This window comes from Rutilus rutilus (genome assembly GCF_951802725.1).
Source record: "Rutilus rutilus genome assembly, chromosome: 22".
NCBI lineage: Eukaryota > Metazoa > Chordata > Actinopteri > Cypriniformes > Leuciscidae > Rutilus > Rutilus rutilus.
The window spans coordinates 21,368,258-21,382,714 of record NC_140227.1 but is presented as its reverse complement, the minus strand read 5'-3'; the positions used below and the strand labels follow the sequence as shown (position 1 = coordinate 21,382,714).

General features: G+C 36.8%; 1 protein-coding gene across 2 annotated transcripts in view; it reads left to right on the top strand.

Annotated features, from left to right (window-relative positions):
* The window catches only part of foxj3 (forkhead box J3), a 97,312-nt gene extending 89,763 nt beyond the window's left edge, over positions 1 to 7,549 (top strand). The window contains exons 8-12 of one of the 2 annotated variants that reach the window (XM_084395220.1): positions 2,349 to 2,771; positions 3,149 to 3,250; positions 3,956 to 4,144; positions 4,234 to 4,335; positions 5,190 to 7,549. In XM_084395220.1, the coding sequence (XP_084251346.1) occupies positions 2,349 to 2,771; positions 3,149 to 3,250; positions 3,956 to 4,144; positions 4,234 to 4,335; positions 5,190 to 5,302 (929 nt within the window). In that variant the 3' untranslated portion in view covers positions 5,303 to 7,549. Of the gene's footprint in view, positions 1 to 2,348; positions 2,772 to 3,148; positions 3,251 to 3,955; positions 4,145 to 4,221; positions 4,336 to 5,189 lie in introns of both variants that reach the window. The other variant, XM_084395219.1, reaches the window with a different exon arrangement.
* The last annotated feature ends 6,908 nt before the right edge of the window (positions 7,550 to 14,457 follow it).

Below are 14,457 nucleotides of genomic sequence, written 5' to 3'. Positions count from 1 at the left end.
TATATTGCTAAATAATTTATAGTGTTTATAATCATTTATTAATAACATTTTATTGGCTTTATTTTAGTTGTTTTCGAATATTTAGTTATTATATATAATAATTTATAATATTTATAGGTAAACTAGTTTATAATATGAAATGTTATAAATAATTAATCAAATTTTTATGCCATTAATTATATCAAAAGATAGTAACTTAAAATTGATTTAAGCTTTAGCTGAGCTTGCTTTCTTTCTATAGACTTTACATCAGTATTTATTTTGCAATATACGCAATTTAATGTATTCCAAAATAATTAAATATAATGTAGTGGACAATGGCACTATTATTCGTAGCCGAAAGCATTATGAAATACTTTAAAACATCAAGACAAGGATGGTGTCTGTGGTTGATGTTATTTATCATAATATATGATTAAAAACTGTATTTTAAAATGACAGGTAACTTCCAGGTAATGGATTTTATTTTTATTTCTTTGTGAGGATTTATTTGGAAAATGCTTCTTTTTTTTCTTCTTTTTTTTTACAGGCTTTAGTGTTTGAAAGCTGTTTTTGTATGTATTATGAATTGCAAGGATGATATTGGCTTGGTGTACGGCAAGATGTTTTTCATTGAAAGAGTTCTCCATCTCAAATGGCCCATCAAATAGGTATAGGGACATTGCAGCGCTAGATTTGGTTCACTGCGAGCTTGCCTGTCTTTTAGAAGTTAATTCCTATTGTTTGTAATCTGATTGACTGATGTTCAAAAAGCACTTGACAAGTGGGTTGCGTGCAACGCCAGACGAGCCCCTGTGTCTAACCTACTTTGCTCAAATCAGATGCTTTTCATGTTAATGTTTCCAAAGTGAACTTCTTTAATCTATCATCTATGTTTCATTAGCTGAAAGTTGTTACCTTTTTATGTGCATAAAAGTGAAATCTCTTAGTCAGACAAGCTTGGGCAATTAAAATGAGCAAATAAAGCTGGCGAGAGGATTTCACACCCCACTGCTGGAGACACTGAGCTAATTCACTGGCTTTGATAATAGGTAATGAATCGCATTATTATTCAGGGGAGCTGCTAGCTAATTGCTTTCTGTGCTCTCCCATGGTTGGACAATAGGCTTTCTCTGCTGATAAGAGATGCACCCCTGTCACCCTGCCGATGAGTGTTCTCTGGCGATTGCAGCGATGCAGGACCCCTCAGTCTGCTCTAAAAGCTCTCCACAGAAATAGGTTTACAGTGCCAGCGCCATGATGGACAGGGCCTCTTAAGACCGCGAGCCGCACGCTTCGGTGATTGCTATTGAGTGTACAGATGTTGGAAGCTTGTCAGGCGTTTTTAGAAACTAGTTCAAAACAATCATTGCACAAATGAAAAGTTATAGAAATTCTGGATCGGTTTAAGAGGGCTTACCATGATTTTGTCCTGAGTCACCGTCTCGGCACCCTGGTGCATTTTAAAAGAGACAGAATTAGAAGTTTTCAAAATGTTTTGGCCTTTTTACTACATTAATAAAGACTGGATAAAGGAGAAAGTATTATTATGGAAAAAAGAGTAGGAAATGAGATCAGAAAGTCACAAACTGGAGTCAAACTTGTTGCTGGCACAAACACTGACTAATTAGAGTATGCATGGCAACCGTTTGACCGTCAAGTTTTACGTAACACTTTACCATAAGGTTCTGTACTGTGTAGCTGTACTGTTCTGGACTAATTAGCTATTAGTGAATGTATGAAGTACTGTGAACTAACAATGCATATACATTTATTACAGCAGTTAGTAATCTTCATTTATATTTGCATTTTGTTATTGATAATTACTAGTAATTGATGTATATTATTAATAATATTAAATTAAATTAAATAATTTTCATATATGTTTATTTTATATTGATATAAACAGTTTCTGTTAACAGTTTATTTGTGCATAATGTTATCATATTTCTTTTTCCGTAAATAGATTTTTAAGATTAATTTAAGATTTAAGATTAATAACCAGATGAATATGTTATTTATTGCGCCTTGTTATTCATTTTAAATGACTTAATTATTGAAAATATATAAAAAAAGAATAAAACGAATTAAATATTATAAATGTTTTGTTACGAATGTGTTAGTATATGTAGAAATTCACATTTAAGATCAATAACCAGAAGATAGATTAATGCTGTAAAGTGATTGTCTTGTTAGTCCATGTTAACTATTGTGTTACATATGCAACCTTAATATAAAGTGTTACATATCAGTGACTATGATTTGAGTCATTTTTGAAAATGTCCCTATTTTTTTTTTTTTTTTTTTAAATTCTGATCAGATGTAGACAGCATTTTTGATATGATGCTCTGTCTGTTTGATCCTCACAGGTCTGATGGGAATGCCCTCGGAGTCGTCCCAGCAGACCCACACCTCCTGCTCTTACCAACACTCCCCCAGCAGCACCATCAGCACCCACCCTCACAACAACCAGAACAGCATCACTAACTCTCACCCCAACAACATCCCCAACAGCGGTAGCCAGGTGCCTCTCTCCCACCCCCCTCACTCGGCCCACAACTCGCCCCACGGACAGCACCTCTCCCAACATGGCCCTCACACCCAGCACAGCCAGCACCCGCACACGGCGCACAGCCAGCACAGCCAGCATCCCCAGCACAGCCAACACAGCCAGCACGGGCAGCATCCCTCCCAGCACCAGGCCCACGGCCAGCACACGGCACAGCAACAGCAGCACCAGAATCTCTCCCACCAGCCTCATCCTGCCCAGCAACAGATGCAGTGCAACACCGGTAAGAGTCTGCTTGTCTGTGATAGTTCATGCTATCTGATCGTCTGTCTTCTTTTCCTCTTGCTTTCTGTCTCGAAAACCTCAGCATACTTCCTTCTGTGCTGGCAATGCCCTGACAGGCCGATTTATTCAGGCCTCTTCTAACAGTCATTTATTTTAGATTAAGAAATTTATGACAACTTTAGAGCAGTCTGCAGTAAATCATGGGGTGATTTATATAGCTGGCTCTAATGAGAACAAAGCAAATCCAGCACACTTCAGGGAGCAGGCCTGTAGCAGAGGGTTATGGCTCCCCCTGCTGGCTCAAACAGGAAGCTGCTTCCACGCATCCAGATGAGTTCTGCTGTGGCCTTCACTACCTTCTTGTTTTATCTACAGGTCTTCCCAGTGACTGGTACCCCAACCTGGATGCGCTGAAAGAAAGCTGCCGCATTGCCAGCAGTTACAACTGGGCTGATGTGGATCTGTCACCCTTCCAAGGTATAATCAAAATGCCTTACTTGTATACTATAATTGCTGTCATTTTTTCAAGAGACTATAAATGCTAATGAAAAAGTTAATATTTCATGGTTTTGGTATTTCAATCCCCTTCATCTCATATGGTACATAATAATGATACATAGTACGTTGGAATGGATGAAAATAAATAATTTAAATGAGTTATTTGATGCACTTAAAATATATTTTTTATATTTTTTACTTAATTAGCTATAAGTATTTTTATTATTTAATAAAACAACAATTTGTTCTTCAAAAGAATGAATTACTTTATGCAAACAATAACAACTATTTAAACATTTAATATTTGTTTAAATTTAAACTTTTTAATTATTTTATTTAAATATTATAAATATAACAACTCTGAGCTTATTTTATTTTAAATCTGTGTGATGAGCTAAATTTTTATTTTAGTAGTTATACTGAAAAATAACAGACCGGCCTTTTAAACTAGCATTTTGAATAAAGAAAAGATATAAATAGTTTTAATTGACTGTCTCAGGATTGCTTATTAACTTGAGTAGGGTTTAGGCCTGTTAAGCAATTTCTGTGCTTTATTTGTTTTGTATATTAATTCATTGTGCAAGTCACTTTGCATGTCATTTTAAAACAGTAGCCATAGTTGTGAAGTGTTTTAAGGCTTTTCATTTTAGTTTGGTGAAATTTTCTGTCGTTGTTTTTCTGAAGGTTTGAAAGAGAGCATGAGGCAGGCGGAGCTGAATAACTGGTCTCTCGAGCCCACTCAGATGGCAGACCTCTGCTCCTCCATCAATCAGTTCTTTGCTCGCACTGGAATCCAGCCACAGGGGGCAGTACAGCCTCCAGTGTGCCACGGCTCCATGCATCCAAACAAGCCCAGCCCACACATCAACACAGGTGAATGCACTTTAGCATCCCTAAAATCCACTGTGTCATACATTAACACTGCCACAATAGTAACATAGTAACATCAGTTTGTTTTTCAGGAAACATGTACATGGATTCGAGACAGAGCTTGAGTTCTATGATGGGTCCGCCGGGATATCCTCATATGCCGCCCATGAGCAGCGCTGGCCCCACTATGACAGGTCCTTGTCTTTTATAGCTCTTATATCAACAATCAAATGGAATCAAATTTCCCAGCATGTTGAACTGGGAGCTAGTGTTTAAAAACTAAAATGTTTTTTGATACCATCACATAATAACATACAATTAGTATTACATATACTATTGCTCAAATCTTTTTTTTTTTAATAAGTCTCTTATTCTCACCAAGACAGTAAAAACAGTAGTATTATGAAATATTATTGCAATTTCTTATTGTAATATATAATAAAATGTGATTTATTCCTGTGATGGCAAAGCTGAATTTTCAGCATCATTACTCCAGTCTTTAGTGTCACATGATCCTTCAGAAATCTTTCTAATATGCTGATTTGGTGCTCATTTCTTATTATTATCAATGTTGAAAACAGTTAAAAAATCTTTGATAAATAGAAAGATCAAAAGAATTTTTTTTAACGTTATAAATGCGTTGACTGTCGATTTTGATCAGTTGAATGCATCCTTGCTGAATTATCCTGCAGTGCACAGTTTATGCTACTGATGTGAATGATGCCTTAAATCGTGCAGCCAGAGGAACTGAGCCATATATAGTGACCAGGATATCATAGAGACTCCCTGATATTCCCAAACACCCTAGCAACCACCCAAAACACATTAATAACGCCAGAGCAACACTGTAAAACACATTCAACCACATAGTAACAAGCATATACACCTTACTTACACTAGGTTTGTTTAAGATCACAAGGGAACCTGTGTATAATTTAACACTTGCCCAGGTTGCAACTTTCCACGATATGTGTAGGAATATGATTTTCTTAAAATGCACGTCAAAGCATTTGTGTGTCGTGACCGTTCCCCTCTGCTCTGTCTTCAGGCCATCACGCTCAGATGAACCAGCAGCATATGATGCCTGCTGGAAACTTCCAGATGCGCCGCATGCCCGCCGACGACATCCAGGATGACTTTGACTGGGACTCCATCGTCTAACCCAGTCCCAGAACGCAAAGAGTGGTGCAGGCAAAACGAGAGAGGAGCGAATGGAGGCAGAGTGTTTGTGTTACAGAGCAAGAGGGCTGGACCTGAGGTGTCTGCATGCCCGTGACAGAAGGCAGATTGGAACGGGACACTTGAAAAATAGTGCAGGTGTTGTTCATTATGACCTGAAAGAGACTCCTGTGTTCCTGGTGTTTTTATGAAACAAAAACAAACAAACAAAAAAAAGATATTACTTTGAAGACAATCACATTTACTAGGACATTTAAGTGATCGCTTTTATACTTGTCCAAGGGGCAAGTGGTTCATGTTTATGTCAAATGTCTCCCAACCCACAGCCTTTCTACAAGCCCGCTCAATTGCCAAGCTCTCGCCCCTGCTCTTCAACTGTTATTCTGTGATTTTCGAGTAATATGTCTGGCTTGTTCTCCCCTCTCATGATGACTAACTCAGGCCTTGACTGCCTATCAGACAAGATTGGCTCCCTCATTTGTGTTGTGAAACTTCCTCTGAGATGCAGGGCACTTTTCAGAAGAGGGCCTATGGTGCAGGTAACGTGACACTCAAAGCACCTACCATTGTTCTCTCTGGTCATTCAGGCACAAGTAGCCCCTTTTTTCTTTCTTTTTTTGCTCCTCTGACCCTACACACTGTAACATGTCGAAGTCGCCATGCTTCCGATTCTAGCAGATTTTACTGATCATTAAGGCTCGTAATGAAACGTGTAAACCACATTACCTGCAGTATTTGTACTTGTGTATCTTTGCTGCCTGAAGTGTGTCATGTTTTTTTGTCACTAATAGTTTTAGGCAAGTCTAAACGTGTGCGTCAGAAAATGATATCGATCCAGACCTCACTATTAACTTTTTTTTCCCTAAACGCTTTACGTTCGCATGTACAATCCTCGTTCTGTCAGACTGTAGTCTCCCAGTTGGACTGCATTGCTTTTAAGTTCATTTAAAGCCCTCAGGACCTGCCACTGAAACTTTCATGCATTGCTTAGGAGCAGACCGGAGATTTGTGGGATAACGGAGAGCCCTGTTCACATTCAGAAATCATCCTGCTGTGTGGCTCTTTACAGCAGCGTTGAGAAGGAGATGAAATCACGTCAAGGCACATTTGCTTAATGGTCCGCAATAAAAGAGCCCTCTTTATTTTAACCCTAGGACCAACCGACATGAAATCGCTTGCTCTTTGCTGCACTGACAAGGACTTTTTGCAGAGAGCGTACCCTCACTTTAGCTGTTGCTTTTGGACGTCGGGTGTAGCGTAATACCGAGAGAAAGGAGATGACTGAAATATTTAGATACACTAATAGCCTTATGTTGGAGGAATGTTAACTGCTGCATTTGAAATTCTGCTACTAAAGTCTTGCGACGTTTAAAATCACACACATTCACACTGTCCTTCAAAATCGACCAGGAACTAGACTGTAACTATGTCTTGCTCTATCAAGCGTAGCCCAACTATCGCTGTAATTACTACATACTACAGTCTGTATTTTTTTAAACATTTAGTTGAAAGTGTCTGCTAGCGTAACAAACCACAGTGTCATTTTATTATATCAGCGATATTATGGAATGTGTTTGTGCAATATAATTAATTTAGGGCTATCAGTGATTACAATCATCTCTTTTGAAGAGCACAAAACGAATGCACAGGATGTGGACTAGAATAGCGGAACCCAAATTCGAAATTGGTGCAGGCTGTTGACCTTTAGCAGGGTATTTATCAGTGAAAAGCAGCACTTCGATTAGACCAAATTCTAGAGAGAAGTGCTTATTTAGAAAAGCCATTAAGTGCGGTTGAAAAGGGAAGGAGTGGATCTGTTTCCCATAGCTTGAATGTTTACGCACTCCCGAGTCTCCTTGGCTTCCTAGTAGTTTTCAGTCATCTTATGGGATTTGTTTTATTATTTATCAAAGTGTACGTGCAATTAGACTTGTAAAAGTGAAATGATCTAATGACAGTTGTTTTTTCCTTTTTGTATTTCAGTATTATAAACTCTCAAACAAAGTATTTACACTAGTCATTGACATGCATTGGCCTTTGATCCGTAAGGCCCTTAATGTCATGGATCCATGAACCCTGCATAACGGTTTGTCACATACTGTATGTCCTTCTAATGTCATGAAAATGTGTCGCATTACAACCTCAAAATCAGAAAGAGAAAAAAGAAATCGTTTTGCTTAGAGGCATCTATTTTTAAGACCATTAAGTTCTGGCTTTTATTAACATGAGAAATAAAAAAAAAATGTTTCTTTTTGTAATTCCCCGATTATTCTCTAGTCATTTTCTCATTACTGTAATACAGTATTTTTATTGTTTCATGAAAAAATCAAATGGAGTAATTCAATTTATGGTAAAGGCAGTATAACAAATACTGATATAAAATAAAATGCTGCTTTTTTCCTTCGATTACTTGTGATGAGGTGCCGTTACATTTTTCAGGTTTTTAAAATAATACAAATGTATAGAATATATATAATAGAATAAAGAACTTAATGGTCTTAAAAAAAGTTTCTTTGATCAAAATATTTATTTTTTTATTTTGGGGTGAAATAAGATGGATTTTGAGAGATTCACCCTAAAAGGATTTTAAATTCTCATGTTCATGACATTTCAGCCTGATTCTTCACCCAATCCCGTCCACCATCAGCTGTGTAGTTCTTTACATATCCGTGTGTTCCATCATTACATAACCAGATGCTAATGGGGTTTAAATTGGTGAAAGCGTATTACCCAAGCCAAACATAACCCTAAAATCAACCTCAACTGGCCATGATACTGAGTTTGTGAGTGTGCTTTTACAAGAGAAGAAAAACAGTGACAGAACTGTTATCCACTTTACCCGTGACCGACTGTTTAACGTCTGTGTTTTTTGTTTGACTGCGATGCTGTGCATATTGTTCTTAAGCTAAGCTCCATTGCCCAAATCTGCTTTGGCTCTCTGCATCCTTATCTTCCGGTTTTCTTTTTTATCGGTTGTTCGTCTCGTGTTTTTGTTTGGATACTGTCGAAGTGTTCGCAAGCCTCATTCACCTAGCCTCAGTGTTTGTCATACAAAGAGCTTTCAGAGCTTTTATCTGGTCATTTGTGCACTTTGAAAAGAAGTCGGAAGCACAAGCGTTCATGTCGTTCATTAACTCAAGCAGGATCTCCCTCGAGTGAATGTCTGGCATCGATCCACCCTCGGTGTGAACTTTAATACCATACTGTGGTGTTCAGCCTCCATCATGGTTTGTCTGGATAGGAGGAGGAGTGTCTGTTTTAAGTTGGAAATATTTTGTATGTATTGCCAATCTATTCGTGGTAGTGATGTGTTTGGATCTCTTGTTTGCCAAAGAGAGGAAGTCTAACTTTGCAACATTTAAGACGGCCGGGTAATTGGCGTAAAGTAAGTCTGAAGGATCGGACTGAACTGAAAGCTTCAAGAGAGCGCAAAGAGAATATGAGCTGAACAGGTGATGAGTTTCTCTCTTTCTCTCTCTCTCTCTCTCTTCCTCTTTTTCTCAAAAAAGAAAAAGTAAAAACATTGCTCCTTTGATTTTGTGTTTGTGTTGTGTGAAAGTTTTAACTGTTTAAAGACAACTCAGTTTTCGTAAAACAAAAGAAGAAAAAAAAAGAACTTAAAACAAGTGGAGACGCGCGTATCTGCCAGAGAGATTACTGTAATCAAGGAAGATTTGAGAAGCCTTGTTACATTTATGGGAGAAAACTGCCAACAAGTTCTGGTATTTGGAGCCTATTTTATTCATTGTTGGTGTGTTGTTGTGCTTACTGTAAATATATGTGTTTTCGATTGTCCTTTTTTCCTCTGGAGTGGTGAGGGATCAAGGCAAGGGCTCGGGTTCACCTGCGAAAGAAAAGAGGGAGATGAATACAGAGTATTTTGTTATTGTCCAATCCAAGGGTGACACAGTATGTATATATCTATATTGTATATATGTGATGAAAATGCGTTGGCTTTTTGTGTGACACTACCTTTTACCTGTACTATGGTTCAACATTCAGTGTTTCAGTGTTTATATTCTATTTTAATCTTTGTTTTCTGTTTGATTTTGTCCTGGTCATTACTTGTATTTGTTGTTTCCTTTATTTTCCCCTTTTTGTCCTTTTTGTTATTGCACGGTTTATTACTTTTGCTGTCCAATAAGATGACACGGCTTCTCTTTGTATTGGTTTTAGTGCTGTAAAATAACTGAAGTGTCATTAGGATTGTCAATACCACCCCTTCCCCGATATGCATGAATGGCACTTAAAGAAATAAAATATGTTAACTTCACTGTGCAATCCTTGCTGCTTTGTGATATTTATTTCATTATTCATTACATATATATATATATATATATATATCACATATTCATATAAACAAATTGACACCATAACAACAAAATCATCCATTCAATTAAATTAAGGCATTTTGAAGGCTTCTCCGCAAGTACATCTGGTTTGGAATTTTATATATATATATGCCAATTCCAAACCAGATGTACTTGTGGAGAAGCCTTCAAAATGCCTTAATTTAATTGAATTGGATGATTTTGCTGTTATCGTGTCAGTTTGTTTGTTTTTGAGCTCAAATATGTGTGTATACAGTATATATACTTTTTTTCACTACTGACAGAAAATTGGTTAATCCAGCGGTCCAATATTTATTAACATTCACTGTCATCCATGGCAACACTATATGAGTCCTCTCTTCCGTGTAACAAATATACATAAACACACATCAATAAGTTGTATTCTGCAGTAGTATAACAATAGTACTCATAAAACCTGTTTATTAATAATAATAATGAAACTAAACATTCGGGTTGCCTACATAAAATTATTTCATAATTATGTCAGTAATAATAATAACAGGAATGATAATACTATTGTTTCTACTACCATCATCATTATTATAGAGATTATAATTAAGTATTCATAATATAACATTATTAATACATACAGAAATTTAAATATGTTCATTATGTGTATAAACATACATATTCAGATACATATTTTAATTTCCCTCGTTCCCCTATACGCTGGTTGTTGTTTTTTTACTGTTCCTCCCACGTCTTTTACAACATCTCGTGCATGACACAGTGTTCTAAAATATGGAGGACCAAAACTGCAGAAATAGATAAATTTATGTAACAATAGGAAAACAAATAAAGGAATTAACGTCCTGATAAGACAAATATATATAATCCTGACTTTATTTTTATTATGGTTTTTCCTTTTTTGTATTGATTTTTGTTCTTTTTAGCTTTATTTATTCTTTCATTTGTTTTAAAATGTATGCATAAATGCATAAATTTAAGCTACAATATGTCATTTATTTCGCCGCCAGGGGTCGCTAATCTCTTAGGTTGATGACGCATAAGCGGAATATTGGAACTTGCCGTCATGTCAAAGGGTCTAATAATGTTTATGGATGAGTGAATACATTGATGTTTTTAACTTGACTGTGGAATGAAGCAGGGCGCTATTGCTAATAAGAGACCGGAATATTAGACCGCGGAGTCACACGGATATAAAGGACATTTCATTCTACCGAACTAACTTACACGCAAGTGCTGAATTCCTACTCACACAGGTCAGTTTATTTGACGAATTAAACTTGTGAGGTAACGCAGCGCTGTTTCACTTGGTCTAACATTACACTATCACACTAAACTGCATTTGAGTTATAATGTTATTCCATGTGTTAGTTTGTCTGTATGAGACTAGCAGTTAGCTAGATCAACATTAGAATAACATACTGATCATATTCTAACATTTCATCATGTTGAGCTATATACTGTAACATTGATTAGTTTTATGTACATTTGCTCCCTCTACATTTCTCTCCCTCTACATGCTAGACGTAACGCAGTTGTCCATGTCTGTCGCCATGGTTACTGTGGCAGTACGAGCGGAAACCAGGGATAACGCAGATATTACGTCATTGACAGGCGACAAGTGGGACAGGGCAACAGGGACGAGCCATTATTTAAAATTGGAATTTCTCTGAAATTAAAAATCTTTGGGAACTTTTGGGATATTGTAAGTACACAACTGCAGGAAATACAAACCCTTTCCAAAAAATTAGAATATCATGGAAAAGTTTATTTATTTCCATAATTCCATTCAAAACGTTAAACTTCCATAGATTATAGATTCAGGGCCCACAACTTAACCGATTTCAAGTATTTAGTTGTTTATTTGTACATAATTTGGGCTTCCAGCTCATAAAACCCACGAAAACAGGATTTCAAAAAATTTGCATATTACATGAAATCACACAGTAATTACACAGTGATACCATGGTCATTGAACCAGGTTTTGGTTATTTTGGCAGTGTGGACAGGTGCAAATCCTGCTGGAAAATGAGGGAAGCATGAAGTGCTCTGAAAATGTCCTGGTAGACGGCTAGACCATGCATGTAATACAGGACAAAGCATTCAGTGCCTTATCCCAGATGTCCACATGCTAGGCCTATATCATGATACATGAAAGCAACTGACCTTAATGTGAACTTTTAAGGTTGCACTCTCACATTAACCTTAACATATAATTCATTTTTCATCAAAGTATTCTGTAAACTCAGTCTTGTATGGTGCACATGCAGCTGTCACAATAGCTTATAACAATAAGCTTGTTAAGCCTGTTTTTGCTCAGCAGATCTAGGTTAGCCATCTTGCTTTTTCAGTAAAAACCTGTTTCTGATGGCAAGACAGCCGTTGACTGGATATTCTTGGCTTTGAGAAGCTTTTGCGACACTCAAGATGCTCTAGCGTTTGAAGCACCCTACAAGTTTGCATTTCCTCACACTTGTGTATTTGGTGCACTCACCACGGTGCTTTGAAATCGCTTAAGCCTTTGTAATCCCAGTTTCCTCCTGAAGAGCACACACAGTCCCTTGGTATTTTACCGACCTATTTTGAATTTGACGATCTGGTGCTGTCACTGACTTGGTGGTCTATTTCTAGTATCTGAAGCTTAGTTATGTTCAAAACCACCTTAAAACTCAAATTCACACACACATCGACCCCGGTAACCGTGATTTCACCAAGTACAACATGTTCCTGGATCACCATCGTTGTTGGTCCTGGAACAACATTCCAGTTAACCAATCAGATTTGAGGGTTAGGTGTTATTCACTTATCATTTCCCTCTGATTTTAGAGGTAAGTTATGGGTGGTTAGGTTTAGGGCTAGGGATAGGGTTAAGACAACATTTTCTGACAGGAAAGTTGTTCTGGGACCAACAAAATATGTTTATTAAGGAACATGTCTTACTTGGCAAAATCACGGTGACCCATCGACCCCATCGGATCAATATATCTTCCTCTTTGTGCTGTGGGAATCCTATAAAAAAGCTCTTTCTCTGCCACGAATATATAAAATGTATAGGAATGTGAACTTTGGGTAAGACTTTGGAGGGTCTATCAGGACAGCAATGATCAGATCTAGATTGCTGCAAAAGAAGACAATCATTAACAAAACTTCACCTCAGTGATGTTGCTTCAACAAGTAAGTGTGAAATGTTGCATTTTGTCTTCCTCCTGCTTCAGATATTTATTTTGCTGAAATCAATTGCTTCCAGGTGACCTTTAGATTGTGGTTTATGAAATTATATTTACATTTATTCATTTAGCAGACACTTTTATCCAAAGCAACTTACAAATGAGAACAATAGAAGCAGTTAAACTAACAGTAGGACAACAATATGCAAGTGCTATGACCCTTCTTAGTTTAGTCTAACGCATAACGTTAATTTTTATTTATTTATTTAAAAAATATAGAATAGAATAGAATAGAAGAGAAAGTGTTAGTATTACTGGATCAAGTGCTTTCGAAAAAGGATAAATTATTTGACAAATATATTTTTTAGTGCTTTACTTGAACAATGGATGATATAGCCTATACTGCAGAATGTTTGAATGGATGATGATCGTCAAATTGTGCTTTAATTCCAATCAAGTAAATATGTTTTTCTATTTTAACTAACATTACATTTTATTTGTATAAAATAACCGTAACTTTTTTGCCCTCTAGTGGTAAATAAACAGAACTGCGTGCGTCTTGCGGAAGAACATTGTAACCGGATCTACTTCTCTCTGTTTATGTCTATGACGAGTCACGCAGTTACTGGACTCCGTAGTGGTAGGATAAGATAAGACACAAAAAAAGTTACAGACTGCAGCTTTCATTTGTAAAGCAGCCATGGTTAGCATGTTATTAATACTGTAGATGTTTTAACCACAATGTGTAGCCTACAATCTAAAAGTTACCATTATTTGGCAACTTTACAATAGGAATCCATGGGATCAGGAATTTTGTGGATTTTGAAATGCCGCATTAACCAACAGAATGCTGTTTAGTGACTGTGAGAAGTGCTTCATAGACAGTGGACCTTTTTTTTTTGTTGCCAGTGAAATTTCGCTAATGTGACCACACTTGCTATTTTAATCAAATAGACATTTACATTTAGTCATTTAGCAGACGCTTTTGTCTAAAGCGACTTACAAATTAGGACTAAATTAAGCGAGTCATCGTGAAGAGGCAAAAACAACGCAAGAAGTGCTCAAAATACGAAGTGCAGGCATTGTTCAGAGTAGCATAAGCCTGATAAGGGAGGATTAAAGGAAAAGGAAAGAATTATTATTTTTTTTTATGTTAAATAGACTTCTTTACGAATAGCATATAGGCCTACAATTTCATATTGCATCTCTTCCATTTTGCAAATGATGTAACATTGTAAGTAGCATTAAAGCTACTGTATGTTTGCCTGCAAAAGAACACAACATAAAAGTCCTTTTTGGACACAGAAAGGTATCTTTACATTGTGTTTAATGTGGGATTTTGCTGCATAGTGTCTGTAAAATATTCCCTCTGTGCAGCTTTTCTGACAGGATCTCAAAACTCCTCATGTGGTTATAAATAACATGTGACACTTGTGCTCCTCCACTTGGAGCCTGTGCTCCCTTCTTTTACTGTTGTATCAGTATGATCACAAATTATGAACAGTATGGTATGTCCACAGGGTGTTAAAGAGAAACTTGCTCCAACTGCAGTCTCCATAAGAAGAAACCATGCCAAATCAAATGTCTCCATCTTGTGAAACAAAAGATGTTCCAGGTGATTCTAAGGAACCTTTGTAGAAGAGCCCAGAAG